General features: G+C 57.2%; 1 protein-coding gene across 3 annotated transcripts in view; it reads left to right on the top strand.

The window, feature by feature from the left end:
* The first annotated feature begins 627 nt into the window (after positions 1 to 627).
* TBC1D24 (TBC1 domain family member 24) overlaps positions 628 to 16,920 on the top strand; it is a 22,074-nt gene continuing 5,781 nt past the window's right edge. For 2 of the 3 annotated variants that reach the window (XM_040635495.1, XM_040635493.1), the window contains exons 1-3: positions 12,967 to 13,002; positions 14,557 to 14,676; positions 15,456 to 16,533. In XM_040635495.1, the coding sequence (XP_040491429.1) occupies positions 15,569 to 16,533 (965 nt within the window). In that variant the 5' untranslated portion in view covers positions 12,967 to 13,002; positions 14,557 to 14,676; positions 15,456 to 15,568. Of the gene's footprint in view, positions 812 to 12,966; positions 13,003 to 14,556; positions 14,677 to 15,455; positions 16,534 to 16,920 lie in introns of those variants that run through there. The other variant, XM_040635494.1, reaches the window with a different exon arrangement.

Here is a 16,920-nt window from a genome sequence, read left to right as displayed (position 1 = left end):
CAGGGGCCGGCGCGCGGAGCCCGCGCCCCGCAGCTCGGGGACCCGACTCCGGGCGACGCAAGCTCCCGCCGCCCTGCGGCGGGGCGCCAGCGCGCATGCCCAGAGCCCGCCGCGGCCGAGACCCGCGGGCGCCCGGGGTGGGCAGCCGGCGGCGCGTGCTCGGCGGGGGCGGGGCCGCGTGCGCGCGTGCGCAGAAAGGCCCGCGCTCAGTCGCACGGCCAGCTGAGGAAAAGCGGCGCGGCGCGGCGGGCGGAGGTGGGTTTGCGGTCGGCGCGGCAGGCCGGGGGGCGTGACGGCCCGGCGCGGGGTCGGGTCGCCGGCTGTCACCGCGGCGGGGGCGTGCTGAGGGAGGGGACGTGGGGCAGTGCTGCGGGGCCTCCGTCCGAGGCGGGGCGCGGGGGCCGGCCGTGGCGCGGGTCGGGGGTCCGGAGCCCTTGTGCCCGGGGTCCGCGGCCGTCCGCCTGGCCCTGCCCGCCCTCCCCGGGCCGGGCCCCGCGGACCGAGCGCGGGGCGGGGCGCGCCCGGGCCCGGGGCCCACCTCGACCCCGCCGGACGCCCACCCCGGGGGGCAGGGCCGGCGCCCCTGACCCGCGGAGGTCTGCGGCCCGCCCAGGGCGAGGCGTCGGAAAGAGCTCTTCCTGTGTCACTCTTTTCTCGGGGCACTTTCCGGCTCTGCGGGTAGGAAATCCTCTTCTGGAGTCGAAATTGCAACAGATTCTCTGATAACGTTCTGCCCTTGAAGACCTACAGCTGCTTTCCTCTCGGCCCTTTGCTTGCCCCAGGATGACACGCCCGCCCACCTGCCGCCTAGGTATCTATCTGCCCAGCCTTGGAGCCCTTGGAGTGGCTGCTGTGCCAGGCGGCTGCCGTTCTCCAGGCCTTGCCCGCAGAAGGAAGCATTTGCGCAGGCCCCCGGGCACTGTGCTTTCCAAGCCTTGAGTAAGCACAGCTGGAGGTCGGGGATAGGCTGCACCAGGTCACGGTTTTCTTTGGGCAGGGGTGCTGGTGGCCCGGCTACAGGTTTTCATTGATGACCTCACTCTGTACAGGAACAGACGCTGTGGGGCTCCTGGATTGCCACTCACTGGGCTGACATTAAAGGCCAAAGGTTGTCTAAGAGCCACCTGGGCTATGGGGAGGCACAGGTAGACTGTTAAGATAGCGGTGTGGGAGGGAGGTTGTGGCTGTGGTTGTGATGCTGGTGTTTCGGTGTTTCCCCAGTTTTTTATTCCTACTTAGGAGTCTGTCTGCCTTTCCCCGGGCCAGTAGGGGCACTGGGAGGTGGTTTTCATTATTTTGATGTATGTTTGCTCAGGTGTCAGCGGGGCAATTGCAAAAAACACAAAACAATGCCCCCCCCCAAAAAACCAAAAAAAAAAAAAAAGAAACCCCCAAACCCTACTATTCCACAGATGTAGCTGTTTCCTCCACTTAAGGGTGAGGGCTCATAGCAGACACCTGCAACTGTTTGCTTAATTGTTCTGGGGACAAGCATGTAGGTTCTATTCATTTGAAGGGATACAGGCTCTGAGAAGCAAACCCAGATAGGAAAAGGTCCAGGAAGCTCTCAAGAGGTTTTGCAGTAAGCCCTAGCCGGTGGTGCAAGCCCCACATGCACTTCCTTTTGTTCTGAAGGTTGGTCCTCAACTAATCTTCTCAGCCCTCAGATAAAGCCTTTATGTGAAGTGCTTATCCGGTACCAAGTGCTCTGTTTAGAAGCTTGTCTCTCCCTGTGAACAGGGTGAGAACCACGTCACATTCATCTTTGCTCCCCTGTTGTCTGGCATGGAGTGGGCAGGCAGTTTTCTCTGAACGGCTGTTGAACCAAGGTGCTAAGGCTAGTGCACTGGTTTTCATCTGCGTTAAGGGTGACCTTCGGGGAACATAGACGTCATCCGGACAGGCTTTTCATAACAGTAATAAAATTCACCCCCTGAGTCTGCAAGTTCACCTGCAGGTGGGCCTCAGCGCACCTGCCAGGAGTGTCCAGCAGGCCAAGTGACCTTGGGTACACTGTGTTGCTCCTAATTGCAGTTACGGTCTGAGCCAACCTCAGAAGACATATTTGTTTGCTTTTAGATGGTTTCTGGTTTAAAGCACATAAGAACAATGAAGCAGGTTATAAAAAAGCACTTAACATTTACCCTGTTCAATGTTTTACCTGTTGTAGCATACCTTTCCTGTTATGACAACTCTGTCCATGGAAGAAAGAAGCCCTTTTTAACTCAAAGCAGCAATTTCAGTGGCTGTTACAAGTGTCACTTTCCAAATGGAGATAATATCAAAGGGGAAAAAAAAACACCTCAGGCATTTTATTAAGAATCCACTTGAACTCTTTATTCAGTGGTTTTCGTTATGCTTTCAACACAAATTTATCGAAATCCTACTTGCCTTCACACAAGGAGGCCCAAGCGGGTTCTGTGGCCGCAAAGCTGTGGGAGCCTCTTCGCGGGAGCTCACGGTGCAGGGAGGAGGGGGGCCGCTGCATGCCCGCACAGGTGGATAGAGTTTGCTGAGGAAAGAGAGCAGTAGCCTCCGGCTGGCCTTCGGTAGGGATTCCTCAGGACTTGAGTTAAATTTTGAAGAAGGAATAGATGTGGCGAGACCGTGTGAGGGAAAGAGCCTTCCAGGCAAAGGGACAGTGCCTGTGCCATGAGAAGGGCATGGCCTCCTCGCACCCTGCTGTTGCAGGAAGGGCCTTGGGAAATTCTGGTGGTCAGGGACAGCAAGGCTGGCGGCAGATTGGGAAGAGGGTTTGAGTTCCAGATTCAGGTTTGAACTTTACCCTGAGAGCAGTGGGAAGCCCCCAAGGGATCTTGGCTTTGTGAGTGACGGGGCAGCAGTAGCCTTGTTGGGTGGTGAAGGCCTGCGCTGAGTTGGAAGCCATTGGGGGGCCATAGAAGCCCCCCTAGCCAGAAAGGGTGTAGGCCCAGCACAGAGGAAGGGTGCTGGGGGACAGAAAGGAGAGTGGGACCCCGAGACAGGTGGCTGCGGGAGGGGAAGGGCCAGGGAGAGAGGCGGTATAGGGAACACTCCCAAGAGAAGGTGACAGCAGTTGGCAGCACCATGCCACTCACACAGGGTGCTGGAAGGAAGCTGGCTTCGGGGCAGGTGACAACTTTTGGTGTGGAGATACTAAGCTGAGGGTCAGTAAGGCTTCCCAGTGGTAGATGGATGTACGTTAGTCTAGAGCCAAGGAGAATGTCCTGGGCTCGAGAGTGTTTGTGGGACTCCTTCCAGTGGTGCTGAAGCCACAGGGACTGGGATGGGCCTCCCCAGGGGAGCGTGTGGAGTATGCATGAGAAGTCCGGAAGCACCTGATGTTTTATGTCCATACAGCAGAGGGTGGGTAAGGTAGTGGGAGTCTGGTTTGTAAGCCCTTGGCTTTGGGCCGGGGCGGGGGCAGGACTGTGGGCTTTTCTTTCTCACAGAGCCCATTTGTTGGTTAGAGTAAACAGCGACGTGTGAGATCCTAAAGGTACAAAAACAGATGTTTGATGCCAGGGGCCTTCCTGTCTCATGGCTTTATGTGCCTTTTGGGAAACCCAGATTGTCATTCTTCTCAAAGGACCCATTTCCCTCTAGACCAAGGGTTGGTCCCCTCAGAGCGTTCTTACAGTTAGATTTCTGAAAAAAGTGTTTTTCAGACCCAGAGACCGATTCAAAGTTGTGGGATTCTCGAGGTGCCCTTGCTGTACTTCCAGGACCCCAGTTCCTGTGTGGTACATTGGCGTTAGCAGCAAGCAGGACTTGGGAAAGACTCTCAGTGCAGAGGAGCAAGTGTGTGGTGCCCCCTGCCGTCTTCCTCCCACACCCGGGGGCTGAGGGGGAGAGGGTGAGGAAAGGCCCATGTTGCAAAAGGAGCCTCTCTCTGCCCTCGGGTGGCACAGGGCCCCACAGGGCTGGTCTGGCCTTCAGATAAGTGCACAGTGGGCTGTTAGAAGTTATCTTTGTCTCTGAAGGAACGTGCTCCTCACTTAGGGCACCCGAGAGACAAGATCTTGTTCTGCCCTGTGGCAGTTATGTCCCCCGCCTGGCTGTGGGACCTTATCAGTCTCCCCTGGGTATTGCACAAGGACCTGCTGGCAGGGGTCACATGTGAGCAGTCATGGTTTCTCCCTCCAGCCTACCCAAGCTGCTCTCTCCTTTTACAGGTGATTGAGAACACACTAGACATGGCTTGACCTGTTTCCCATAATCTGACACTGTGTCTGCCTAATCGTTACACAGTTTTAATTGGGTACCACACACAGTGAGGGTGTTGCTTACCAATGGACGATTCTGTTACCAATAAAAGCCTTACTGTATAGTATTCTAAATGTAGCTCCTTACCTGCTCCCACTGAAAGCTTCCCTCAGCATTCTGTCCCTTCAGCATTTCCTTGTATCATTTTCCAGGGCTTCTCTATCTGCAGTAATTCCTTTTCCAGCAACAATTGTTCTAGCCTTCAAATCTTGGTAAAGCTGCTGGCCTGAGATCCAGGTGTATGCATTAATTCCTGCTGCCTCAAACATCCTTCCCTGCCTTTGGGGCTGTCCCTCCCCACCACCCAGCACAGCCAGGCCTTGGTCTCAGGCTCTTTGGCTTCTGGGAGCCCGTGCGGCTGGACTCTAGTACTGTTTTGTCATCTGCTCCGTGAATGATGGTCACTGGACTGCCCTCTTAAAGACTGAAGGGCTTGCCCGCCCCTGAGTGGCTGTGCCCACTGTGGCCCTGTCCTGGGCCCATGGTGTTGCTTCTGCTTCCTGGGCCAGGACCGCCTTGTCCGTCAGGACCCAGCTGAGGCCCCTGACGCCCTGTGCTTTCCTGTCCTTGCACCTGCACCTGGGTTGACATGGTCTGTCCATTCCTGTCCCCCCAGGCAGCAGCTCATGGAGAGCTTGCGTCTTTGTTTCCGGCACTTGGTACACCGGCACCCAGGAAGTGTTTTGGATGCCTATTAAAATGATTATACTTGCAAGACTCCCTCTCGCTCCAGCTTTGTTGTCAGGTCTAAAAATACTTGCTAACAACCTGCTCTGTGCCCAGCCTTCTGAGGCACACTTGTGACAGGCACTTTGCTTGGAATTCAGACAGGTCAGAATTCTAATGCTGCTGACAGGCCAGTTGTCTTCTGCTTCTAATTCTGCGCAGCTGACTGATGCATTACGTGCCCTGGGGGTGTTTTTCCACACCTGCTATTAGGAGGACCCTTTTTTTGCTCAGAAGATACAGATCCTGCATTAGCAGAGCCCCATTCCAGCCTTAGCCCCTGCCTGTGGGCAGACCAGGCCAGGCTGGGGCAAAGGTATTTGAGCCAACAGAGGGACGTAGGGAACTGTTTGGAGTGGCTACCAGGGACCTGTTCCAGGTCCTGTGCCCTAGACTTAGGTGCCATTGGTAAGACCTGCATTTGAACTTCTGCCTGGAGACAGGCAGACGGGCCAGCCAGCTGTGCTGTGATTAATGCCTTGTTAATGGTTACACCCCTTGTCCCTGGCACGCGCCCGCCATCGTGTGCCACCAGCAAAGGGCCACTATCCACTTCCCCAGAACTGGCTGCCTGGGAGTCGCTGTGGAGTTGCCAGTTGCCATTAATATTTGAAAACTCCCTGTGTTCTGCTTCAGGGCTAAGGCAGAGAACAGCCTGCCCCCTCCGTTATGCGAAGATGCCTGCTGGGAAGGTCACATGCATAGAACAAGTTGGCAAATGCCTCTGTTATTATTTAGAATTAAATTTTCCTCTTGGGCTAAAGTGGTTTGGGATTTTTCTGCGTCTCCATGTTTCTTTCTCTTGTTTCCTCCTTCCCGGGTACACTGGATATGGCGGGAGGCTCCTGGACTCAAAAATCGTCATGTGGTAGAAGAGCTAGACTCATAAGCAGGTCATCCCAGCAGCGTGCCCACAGTTAAAACCGTTTTTGCACAAGGAGGGGTGGAGTGCAGTGAGGGTGCCCTCAGCCCTGCCGGGGAGGTCAGGAAGGACAGGTGAAGGAGGGGACGTTTGGGCCGAGGTGTGAAGCCGATTGGCGTCTCCTGCCTGGCCTCCCCCTCCTCAGGGGTCGCCTGGTGCGTGTGGTACCTTGGGCCAGATCCTGAAGGGTTTCAGGTGCAGCCCAGAGCTGCGTTGGTCACTTGGAGCGTACGATAGTAGGGAGACGCTCAGGAAAGCAGTTGGAGGTACAGGACCTGAGTTCACAAGAGGATTTTAGGCTGAGAAGAGCATGGACCCCTGTGAAAGCCACATTAAGAGACACGTGGAGGGAGGGGAGGAGGAGTGGCATGGCGGCCGAGGGGTCAGGAGACAGGCACGAGGGAGGAGGGCGGGAAGGGGGAGGTCTCCACAGAGGAGAGCTGAGAGCCGTGGGGTCACCCATGCATGCTTCAGGGAAATAAGGGTCCAAGGGTGTCCCTGCAAGGTGGGCACACCCCACTCTCTCCAGAAGCCTGACTGGGAGGGAAAGAAGGAGCAACAGAGCCGGAGCAGCACGTGGGTTCTTATGGTGGAGAGGGACGCAGGCGAGCCGGGTGCCCAGGAGGTGAGATCCAGGACCCAGGGGAGATGCAGATCGAGGGGCAGAGTGGGAGGGCCACAGGTGGGTGTGAAGCTGTCACTGGTGTGCAGAATGAGAGAGGGTGCTGGCCAGGCGGCTCTGAGGGCCCTGACCAGGGCAGCATTATTTTTCCCCTCTGCAGCTGGTGTGCAGGCGCAGAGAAGTGCACCGCTGGGCTGGCTTCCCCCGTGGGTGTGCCTGGTGGCTAAGACAGGAAGACTGGAGGGGCTTGGCAGGCACTTCTAGGCTGAGTGGGCGAGGAAGTAAAGCCAAGAGGGCCGCTGGGTAAGGGGAGATAGAGTCACGACGTGTGGGAGGTGGGGAGAGGATCGTGACGAGCTCTTGGATGGGGTCATGAGAGTGGGTTGTCAGCGACACGTCATCTCTGGCAGTCAGAGCTGACCAGGATGGGGATGAAGCAGTAGAGATGTAAAGTTTGTGAAGTTGGGGAGTATCAGGCCAAGGCTGCCCACTCTGGCCTCTAGTGCTCTGCAGTGACAGCTTTGAGCTGGGATGAGACGGGGTGGGAAACAAGGACCCTGGGTAGGTAGAGTCCAGATGGAGGGGATGGGGTCCTGGGAGAACTTAGAGGGGGGCAGGGTCCGGGGAGAGCTCAGATAGAGGGGAACAGGGTCCTTGGAGAGCTCAGATGGGGGGGTGTGGTCTGGGAAGAGCTCAGATGGGGGGACAGGGTCCTTGGAGAGCTCAGATGGGGGGCGGGGTCTGGGAAGAGCTCAGATGGGTGGGTGGGGTCCGGGGAGAGCTCAGAGGGGTTCAGGGTCCGGGGAGAGTCGAGGTAGAGGGGCATAGGGTACAAGGGAGCCCCTGCTGTCTGGCCAGAAGGACGAAGGGCACATTCGGAGAGAGGATGAGGAGGTGGGTGCTGTGTCTCAGGTTCCAGAGCCAGAAGAGAGGTGGGAATGGGGGAGGTGGGTGAAGGCAGGACGGCACAGTAAGGGAATGTGGGGGATTGGTGACTGTGGTTACCCCAGTCAGGGACCCCATCACTGCCAGCCGTCTGCAGAATTGAGACCCTACAGCGAGGGCTCAGATGGGGGCATGAATACCTCCCCCTGCCCCAGTTCCACACAATGACCTGCAGCTTTGTCACTGTGGCCTCCAGCAGATTCCCAGGAGTGGAATGGGGCATTTTCCTGGCCTCCCCACAGACAGGTGGGAAGACTAAGCCTCGTGAGGAAGTCTGATTTGACTCAGACTTGAGAAGAAGGTTCCAGAGTAGTGGGAGAAGGTGGGCATCACCTGCCTTGGAATGTGCCCTGCTGTAGGCCTGCTCTCATGGCCATGCCCATCCCTGCCCCTTCTGGTCTTCTCAGCCAGATGGCCTCAGGGACCTCTCCCAACCCTCCACCTCCTGCCACCTAACTTCCCTGAAGCTCCACCTTCCATGTCTGCCATTCCTGACTCACTGGTGCCCTTTCAGGCTGTCCCCCCGGCCACCGGCCCTCCCTTGTACCCAAATGCCCCGTAAGCTGAGCTCTCGCTTCCCACACAGGTTGTCTTGCCTGCCTGCCCCACTGCCTGGTGGCCTCGGCACTCCAAGCATCTCCGTGTCAGGCAGCAAACCTGTCTTTCTCATGCACACACCCGAGGGAGGGCTGAAGCGGGGCTGGGTCACCTCCTCATGCCCATCTCTGGTGCCAAGTGGGTGTCATTCCACTGTGCCCTGGCCTTTCCGTAGGCTCTACCTTGAGAGAGACCGGTGGCCTCCAAGGCTGCGGGGTACCTAGAGATTGAGAAAGCTGTGAATTCCACCCGTGGAACTGCACAGACCCAGAACCGGGCACATCCCCACCCCTCCTTCCCAGTCCCGCTGTCCTGCTGCACACACACAGCACAGGGCTGGGGCCGCCGCCTCCTTCCTCTCCATTCTTTGCTTGCTGGTCCTGCTCCCTGAACAAATGTAGGATTGCTCAGAACACAGAGGAAACGCTGAGCCACAGCTGCTGACTCCAGCGGTGCAGCCGCCCTGTCCTGTGCTCAGTGACTAAGGCCCAGCAGGCCCAGCTCTGGACCGTGCGCTGTTCTCAGCTGGGGGTGGGGATGCAGCCTGTGGGGGGCGGTCAGAATTCCGTTGAGGGCCTACTTCCCTCTGCACACAGCTGCCCCTTGCCCTTTGGCGGCGCCCAGGGCCATGTGTGTGCTCCCTCCGTGAGGCTGACTCAGTGGCGGAGAAGTCCAGGAGCCAGACAGTGAGAGGCGGCTGTGCCATAACAGACACTTCACACTCCATCCCGCACTCCCTCCGCTCTGCCAACCTCACCCCTGCCTTGGGCCAGGTTCTGTGTTCCCTGTTTGGGTGTCTGCCCCCAGCACTGGGTCCCCACTTCTGGTGGAATCCACCCCTGAGCAGTCTGTTGGGCCCACCCCGTTTTCTCCATCCTCCCTGGCTGGTCTTACCCCACCCTCCTTGTGCCTCCTGTCTGGACTCAGCCCTCCTTCCTTGGCCACCAGGGGGATTTTTCTAATGTGCCACCTTCTGCTTAGACTCTCCTACTGTCCCACTTGTGTGGGGCTGAGGTCCAGTCTCCTAGGGCAGCTGGTACCACAGCCATCAGTCCCCTCCTGTCCCAGCTCTGGCCACTCAGCACCACCCGCCTCAGGCTCCCCAGATTGCGGTGCCCTCCTTTCTGTGTCCTGCCCACTCCGGCACCTGGCCCGCTCCCGTCTCTGTACACTCAGGGCCCCTACCATTGCCCCTTCTGCTGTGCTCCGGTGGAGTCAGCGCCTTGCCTTGGTAACCTCTCATGGCACAGAGGAGGTCTCTTAACAGAAGCCTGTCAAATGAACGAAAGTCTGGGGCAGGGGGAGGCACGGCCTGGAAGGGAGGCCTGGAGCCCAGTGCGGGGCGGTTAAGATGAAGTCACCCAGGCTTCATGTGTCTGTGCTTGTCACAGGAGAGTGAGGTTCACAGCCAAGAGTTTGGGAAAGTCATGTTCCTCGCTTCAGAGGTGAGAAATGCAGAGGTCCTGTGACTCTCCAGACCCTGGGCAGTGTTTGGGGACAACAGTGGGGCCCTGGGAAGCCAGCCTTGCACACGCTGAGGAGAGCACGTGGGTCCAGGCGGCCTGTGCTCCTGAAGTGAGAGGGGCAGAGGCACAGCAGGGGTCTCTGTGAGCGCCCTGGAAGCTGCCAGACCTGGGGTGGTTCTGCCCGTGCTGAGGACTCGTGGGTACCTCTCTGTACTTGGTTTCCTCATCTGTAAAGTGGAGCCAGTCCGCATACCACTGACTTGTCCTCAGGATTAGGGGAGATGGGAATGCAAGGCTGAGTCAGTTGGCGGCCGGCAGCCATGGGCTCCGTGCTCCGCAGCTCGTGAGGATTAGGGTGGGAGGGGTCCAGCTTGAACAGGTGCTGCCAGCTGCTTGTACCCGGACATCTCCTGCCCCGCTGTCCTGCAAGGAGGTCTTGTCACTCCCTCCCTGTCCGCTCTTTCCTTTCACCCTGCTCCTGTCAGCAGGGGCACCGTGCGCCTGACAGAGCAGAACCAGCAGGTTCGGGGCGCCTGGGCTCCTGTATCCGGCCAGTACCTTCTCTTCCTGTTGCCCTGGGGGACAGAGTGGGGGTTGATTTGAACTCCCATGGGGTGCACCCGGCGAAAGTGATCCTCCTAGGAACTCCCTTCCCAGAAACAGCCACGCTGGCCGGGGCCTGTGGGGAGGACCACCCAGTGCATGGGAGCTCATCACAGCCTGGTGTAGACTTGCCTTTGGCACCCTCAGGACAGTGTACGTGGCCAGAGGGCTCAGCGGTCATCACGGTGGGACGGGAAACCAGACTGAGTTGTTGCTGGCATAGCAATGTAACATTTGGGAGAAATAGGGATCACTCATTTCCACTTAGAGTTCTGTTTTGTTTTGTTTTGTTTTAAGATTGATTCATTTGAGAGAGAGAGAGTGCATGGGAGGGGCAGAGAGAGAGAAACTCCAGCAGACTCCTCGCTGAGCTTAGAGCCCGATGCGGGGCTTGATCTCAAGACCCTGAGATCCTGACCTGAGCCGAAACCAAGAGTCGGATTCTTAACCTACTGAGCCACCCAGGGCTGCCTAGAGTTCTAGTTTATTTTTTATCAAGAATAACTTGCTTCCTATCTGTAGGTAGCCTAAACCCTCAAAACAGGCATAGAGTTTGTGAGGGTCACTGGAAGGGGCTTACAGGGGAGGGGGAGGCAGGTCTGTCAAAGAGGCCCTTTGGAGGGACTATCCCTAAAGATTGAGCTGGGGACTTGGGTGGGCCTGTGGGAGAACCTCCCCTACCAGAAGGGGCCATACCCGGGTGATGACCAGGTATGATGACCGGGTCCCTGTCCCTCCCCAGACATCCGTGAGCCTGTAGCAGGCCAGGGGACCCTGTGGAGCAGTAATGAGAAGCCCTAGGGACATCTGAGCTGCTGTGTGTGCCAGGCTAGGCTGAGTGCTTTCTATAAACAGTCTTCGTTAATCCTCCTAACAATTGGCTTTTAAGCACTGTCGTTGGATCACATCCCTTCCCTGCTTCCGGCTGTACCTAGAAAAAAATCCAGACTCCTCCCCGTGCGTGATCTGGCCCCTGGATGGCTCTGCTGCTCTTTGCCTTGCTTGCTGTGTTCTGGCCATTCTGGATGACCTTCTCTTCCTGGAGCACACCAGCCTGTTCCTGCCTCAGGGCCTTTGCACTTACTCCTCTCATTGTCCAGAGTGACCTTTCCTCAGCTCTCTTGGCAGCTTCCTTCTCATCCCTTGAGCTCAGATTGAGAGAGGTCCACCCTAGTAGTTTTCACCCGCCAGGCGTGCCGTGTCCCTGGCTGTCTGAAGTCATCACTGCGTTTCTGGTGAATCTGAAAGGATATTGAATAGAATCTTTTCAGTTTTCCCAGAACTGCAGGCTAGGCCCAGAGCTGAGGACAGAACACACCGAGTACTTCCCTATATTCCAAATGCAGGGAACCACAGGCAGCTGGGGCCGGCCTCCTCCCATGGGGCTGGTGGGGAGGTGTCCCCTGAGAACCAGCCTACTCTGTCGCTCTGCAGCAACCCTGACACTGGTGGGGGGTGGCCTTAGGTGAGTCAGCGTTTGTGATCAAAAGTCCTTCCCTTCCTTCTGCATTGGAGGCCCAAGGAAAGTGGTTTTCCAGGGCACCTGCTAGCCCAGCCCTGCTGGCAGGCTTAGAATAGACAGCGGGGTGTCCAGAACACCCACAGTACAGCAGGCAGGGGAAAGAGCAGCAGAGCCGGGGCGGGGAGCACAGAGGAGGGGAAATGAGAGAGAGTGGGGTGTGCTTCTCTACAGGCTGCCACCCCTACCCCAGCCCAGCCAGCGAGCCCAGAGTGTGACCTCACCCTGCAGGTGTTGCACGAGGACCCATGCCCGTGAGGTGGGTTGTTCTTACCAGCTCCGTTTCATACGCGGGTACCTGCCCGTTGGGGAAGAGGCATGGCTTGTGTGAGCTTCAGGCAAACAAAGATGGACTTGGAAGCCAGGCCTGCTTGACTTAACACTGGATCATCTCCTGCATTAGCTCCTGCCTCCCTTCTCCACCCCTGACCCCTGGGTGTGGACGTGGAAGCATGGCCACCTTCCCCCTTCCTGGTCCCTTGGACAGCAGCCGGGTTGGCGGGGGGGCGCATGGGGCGCAGGTGAGGCCTGTTTTCTGCGTCCCCGCAGTCGTGTGGTAGCCGTGCGCTGTAGGAGGAATGTCTGGGGGGACAGGCACGTCAGCTCCAAAGCTTACCTCCAGGGCACGAGTGTTCAACTGAGAGTAGTTTATGTGTTCTCGTATGTTCGGCGTGTTTCCGGCCCCCTGGCTTCTCCTTCCCGGTAGCCAGCTTACACGATCTAACGTGGTTGTGAATGAGTGTGTCAGTCTAAGGAAAAGGCTTTGTGGGGTACGCACTAAAATGTGAGTACTGATTATCTTTAGGAGGAAGAGGGGTGGGGTGGGGACTGAAACAGGACTTGACATTTTTGTTCTGTAATTTTGTATTATTGGCCCTTTTTGTGATGATGAATTCATGTTTTAAAATGACAACAACTAAGTGGACCACCCTGGATCTGGTTTCAGAGATGCCTACGGAGGTCGCTGCAAGCCCGGCTTGCCTGGTCCCGGAAGGGCCATGCTCGCTCTTGGGGTGGGACCTGAGGAGGATGCCTATGGGGGTCCAGGCAGCTCCTTCAGGGTCTCCTGAGCACGCCCTGGCCTCCCTCCGAATCTGGCGTGTCCCCGAACTCCTTGCTGCAGCAAACGAAACCGTTTGTCTGCTTCTCCCTGAAGGTCCTTCTGAAGGAACTTTGCAAGGTGCGATAATCGTCTTTGGAGTTGCCAGTTTAATATTCCACCAGAATGGGAGGCCGGTTGAGTGAGGATTGGTGCTGTCCTGCCCAGCTCTGGTTCTGCTTATAAACATGTTTACTGCCCCGAGAAGGAGCTGCTGCTTTTCACGCACGCAGGATGGACCTGGGGTCCCCTTCAGAGGTTAGTGGGCTTAGAGCCTAGTATAAAGGATCTAAACCCTATAGGTGGAGTGTCTGGCTGGCTCAGTCCGAAGAGCGTGCGATTCTTGATCTCGGGGTTGTGAGTTCGAGTCCCGCATTGGGAGTAGAGATGACTTAAAAATGAAAACAACAACAACAACAACAACAACCCCCCCCCCCCCGCAAACCTATAAGTAATTTGCTCCTGGGGGGCTGTGGAGTGCAGCCTGGGCATGGCTCTGGACCTGACTCTTTAGGGCCTTTGAAAGGGGGACCCGGCTCCTCTCCCGCCCAGGACAGAGCAAACTTACGGCCTCTGTGGAGCCTTCTTTTCTTCTGAAGAGGAAGGCTCCAGCCTGGCAGCAGGCTGGGTCCCTCTGTGGGTGAGGCGCTCTTGGTGGGACATGTGAAATGGGTGTTGTTACAAAACCTTGTTTTAGCTCCTCTCATCCTATAAGAGCAGCAACTGCTCCGTATCCAAGCGAGCTGGAACCGGACTCCAGCAGGCCCTGGCACACCCATGTGCACAGCAGCATTGCTCACGGTGGCCAGGAGCTGGAAGCGACCCGTGCCCACCGACACAGGAGGGGTAAACACAACGTGTTCTGTCCACACACTGTGATATTCTTTAGCCATAAAAAGGAATGACATTCTGATTGGGGGAGGGCAGGACGGATAGGTGGAGCACAGAGGTATTTTAGGGCAGTGGAAGTTCTCTGTATGGTCCTGTCGTGAGGGTACGTGTCATCATACACTCGTCCAGACTCCTAGAAGAGGAGCAAACCCTCTTACCCGGCAGGTTTCCGGTGTTGATGACATGTTTGCACAGGCTCCTCAGCTGGAGTAGATGCCCCGCTCTGCTGAGCCGTGCTGATGGTAGGGTGTCCCTGCATGCGTGGGGGAGCCGGGGGCATGAGAAATCTGTGTCTTCCTCTCCATTTTTCTGTGAACTTGAAACTGCTCTAAAAAATCGTCTTAGGGGCACCCGACTGGCTCAGTCAGTAGAGCGTGCAACTCTTGATCCTGGGGTCAGGAGTTCCAGGCCAACCCTGGGTGTAGATATGACTTAAAAAATAAAATCTTAACAAAATAAATAAAAATAGTCTTAAAAAAATCTGATAACACGGTAAAAACCTAGATGAACCTTGAGGGCGTGATCCTCAGTGAGATAAGGCAGACACGGAATGTTGAATGTGTATGATTCTGCTTCTGTGGGGCTCTGTGTGTCCGGTTCATAGAGACAGAGGCAGAAGGGTGGGCGCCAGGCCTGGGGAGGGGGCGTCCGTGGGTAATGGCAGCAGAGTTTCAACTGGGGAAGAGGATCTAGGGACGGACGGTGGTGAGGGCTGCACAACCGCGTGAATGCGCTCAATGTCTCAGAACCAGGCACTTAAAAATGGCTAAAATGGTAAATCTTCGGTATGTTTTGCCACAGTGAAAAATACCCTTTCAAGGGACTTTCTCCAGCCGCCTTCTCACATGTACAGGTTTTATACTGTAATTCTTGAATCTCCACTCAGCGTTCTTAGGCATGACTTCCTTTTTATGTTTTCAGATGAGTGTTCTAGATGCAGGAGAAACTGGAACGATCAGGTTATTTACCAAAACCTCCTGAAGCAAAGCTCTGAGACCTCTCGTCCACTTGTACCGTCCCGGGTGGAAAGGCTGGTCTGAGGTAGGAGGCAGACATGGTGCTTGTGTGCCAAGGGCAGGAGCCTTTGGCAGAGATGGATGTTAAGTTGCGGGCTCCCGAACGGCAGACTTGTGTTTGGCCATCCTCGTGCGGTGCAGTGACCCGTTAGCCAGAGAGTCTGGGGTTGCACAGCGTACCCGTTTCATAACGTCTGCCTGGATCTCCGTGGTTGCCCACAGCAGAGGGGTGGTACCAAATCCCCCAACACCTCTGGCTCATTCAGACCCAGAAATGTCTTAATGTCGAAGCCACGACAGCTTCCATTTATTTCACCAGCCCTCGTGTCTGCTCCCCAGCAGCGATGCCTCTCTACCTGAAACTTAGCTGGCATTTCTAGAGAGTTCAGGGCTGGCCTCTGGATTCTGACCCAAGCCGAAAGCAGAGGCTTAACCCACTGAGCCACCCAGGTGCCCCAGTATCCACTTATCTTAAATGGAAGCCCTTCAAATACTTTACAGAAAGATTAAAACAAAAACATGTTCTTTAAAACATGAACCTTCAGGGGCGCCCGGGTGGCTCAGTCACTTAAGCGTCTGCCCTCAGCTCAGGTCATGATCCCAGGGTCCTGGGATCAAGCCCCAGGTGGGGCTCCCTGCTCAGTGGGGAGTCTGCTTCTCCCTCTCCCCCGCTTGTGTGCGTGTGCTCTCTCCCCTCCCCCCAGATAGATAGATCAATCAATCAATCAATCTTTAAAGAAGAAATTAAAACAAAAACTGCGAAAGTTCATATGCATATATTAAGCCTGACTTTTAATCCAACAGGGTATGGGGTGGCACACAGGTTAGCAGCAAGGCCTCAGAGACGGGGCTGGGGATTTCGCTGCTCCGTGCCCACGCCCGGCAACCTACGACTGTCCTCCTGGGCACCCAGCACCATGGACCCACCGGGGTACAACTGCTTTGTGGACAGAGACAAGATGGACGCTGCCGTGCAGGACCTGGGCCCCAAGGAGCTGAGCTGCACCGAGCTGCAGGAGCTGAAGCAGCTGGCCCGCCAGGGCTACTGGGCCCGCAGCTACGCCCTGCGGGGCAAGGTGTACCAGCGCCTGATCCGGGACATCCCCTGCCGCGCCGTCACGCCGGACGCCAGCGTGTACAGCGACATCGTGGGCAAGATCGTGGGCAAGCACAGCACCAGCAGCCTGCCCTTGCCCGAGTTCGTGGACAACACGCAGGTGCCCAGCTACTGCCTGAACACGCGCGGGGAGGGTGCCGTGCGCAAGATCCTGCTCTGCATTGCCAACCAGTTCCCGGACGTGTCCTTCTGCCCCGCCCTGCCTGCCGTCGTGGCCCTGCTGCTTCACTACAGCACGGACGAGGCCCAGTGCTTCGAGAACGCCTGCCGCATCCTGGCCTGCAATGACCCCAGCAGGAAGCTCGTGGATCAGAGCTTCCTGGCCTTCGAGTCTTCCTGCATGACCTTCGGGGACCTGGTGAACAAGTACTGCCAGGCGGCCCACAAGCTGATGGTGGCCGTGTCCGAGGACGTCCTGCAGGTCTACGCAGACTGGCAGCGCTGGCTGTTTGGGGAGCTGCCCCTCAGCTACTTTGCTCGTGTCTTCGATGTGTTCCTGGTGGAGGGGTACAAGGTGCTGTACCGCGTGGCGCTGGCCATCCTCAAGTTCTTCCACAAGGTCAGAGCTGGGCAGCCGCTGGAGTCAGACAGCGTGAAGCAGGACATCCGCACCTTCGTCAGGGACATCGCCAAGACCGTGTCTCCAGAGAAGCTGCTGGAGAAGGCGTTCGCGATCCGCCTCTTCTCCCGGAAGGAGATCCAGCTCCTGCAGATGGCCAACGAGAAAGCCCTGAAACAGAAGGGCATCACCGTCAAGCAGAAGAGGTAGGCGGGCCTCTCAGGGCCTCAGGTGTGGCCCCGGTCGGCTCTGAGGGGCCCGGACGGGGACGGACTGGGACGCACCGTGGGGGCTGGGGCCGGAGCTTGTCCCGCCCGCCCTGCGCGGATAGAAAACCACAGGAGGGAAAACGGGCCTCATGGCCACAGCCACAGACTGCTTAGGCAGCTGTGGGTGTGGAAGGTGCAGGGTCCTGCCCTCTGGGACAAGGCCCATGGCTGAGACGGAAGCCGGACGCTGACTATGGAGTTGGGTATGCAGTGGGCCAGGCTGACCGCCGAGCATCATTTCAGAGCCGCCCCTGCTCTGCCCCTTGTGCTCTGGGCTCCCTTGATTGCTGTCCTCATGGCTGCTGGGTACGCCCCCCCCCCCCG

This window comes from Ursus maritimus, unplaced genomic scaffold, assembly GCF_017311325.1.
Source record: "Ursus maritimus isolate PB19 unplaced genomic scaffold, ASM1731132v1 scaffold_2, whole genome shotgun sequence".
NCBI lineage: Eukaryota > Metazoa > Chordata > Mammalia > Carnivora > Ursidae > Ursus > Ursus maritimus.
This window is presented reverse-complemented; position numbering and strand designations above follow the sequence as displayed.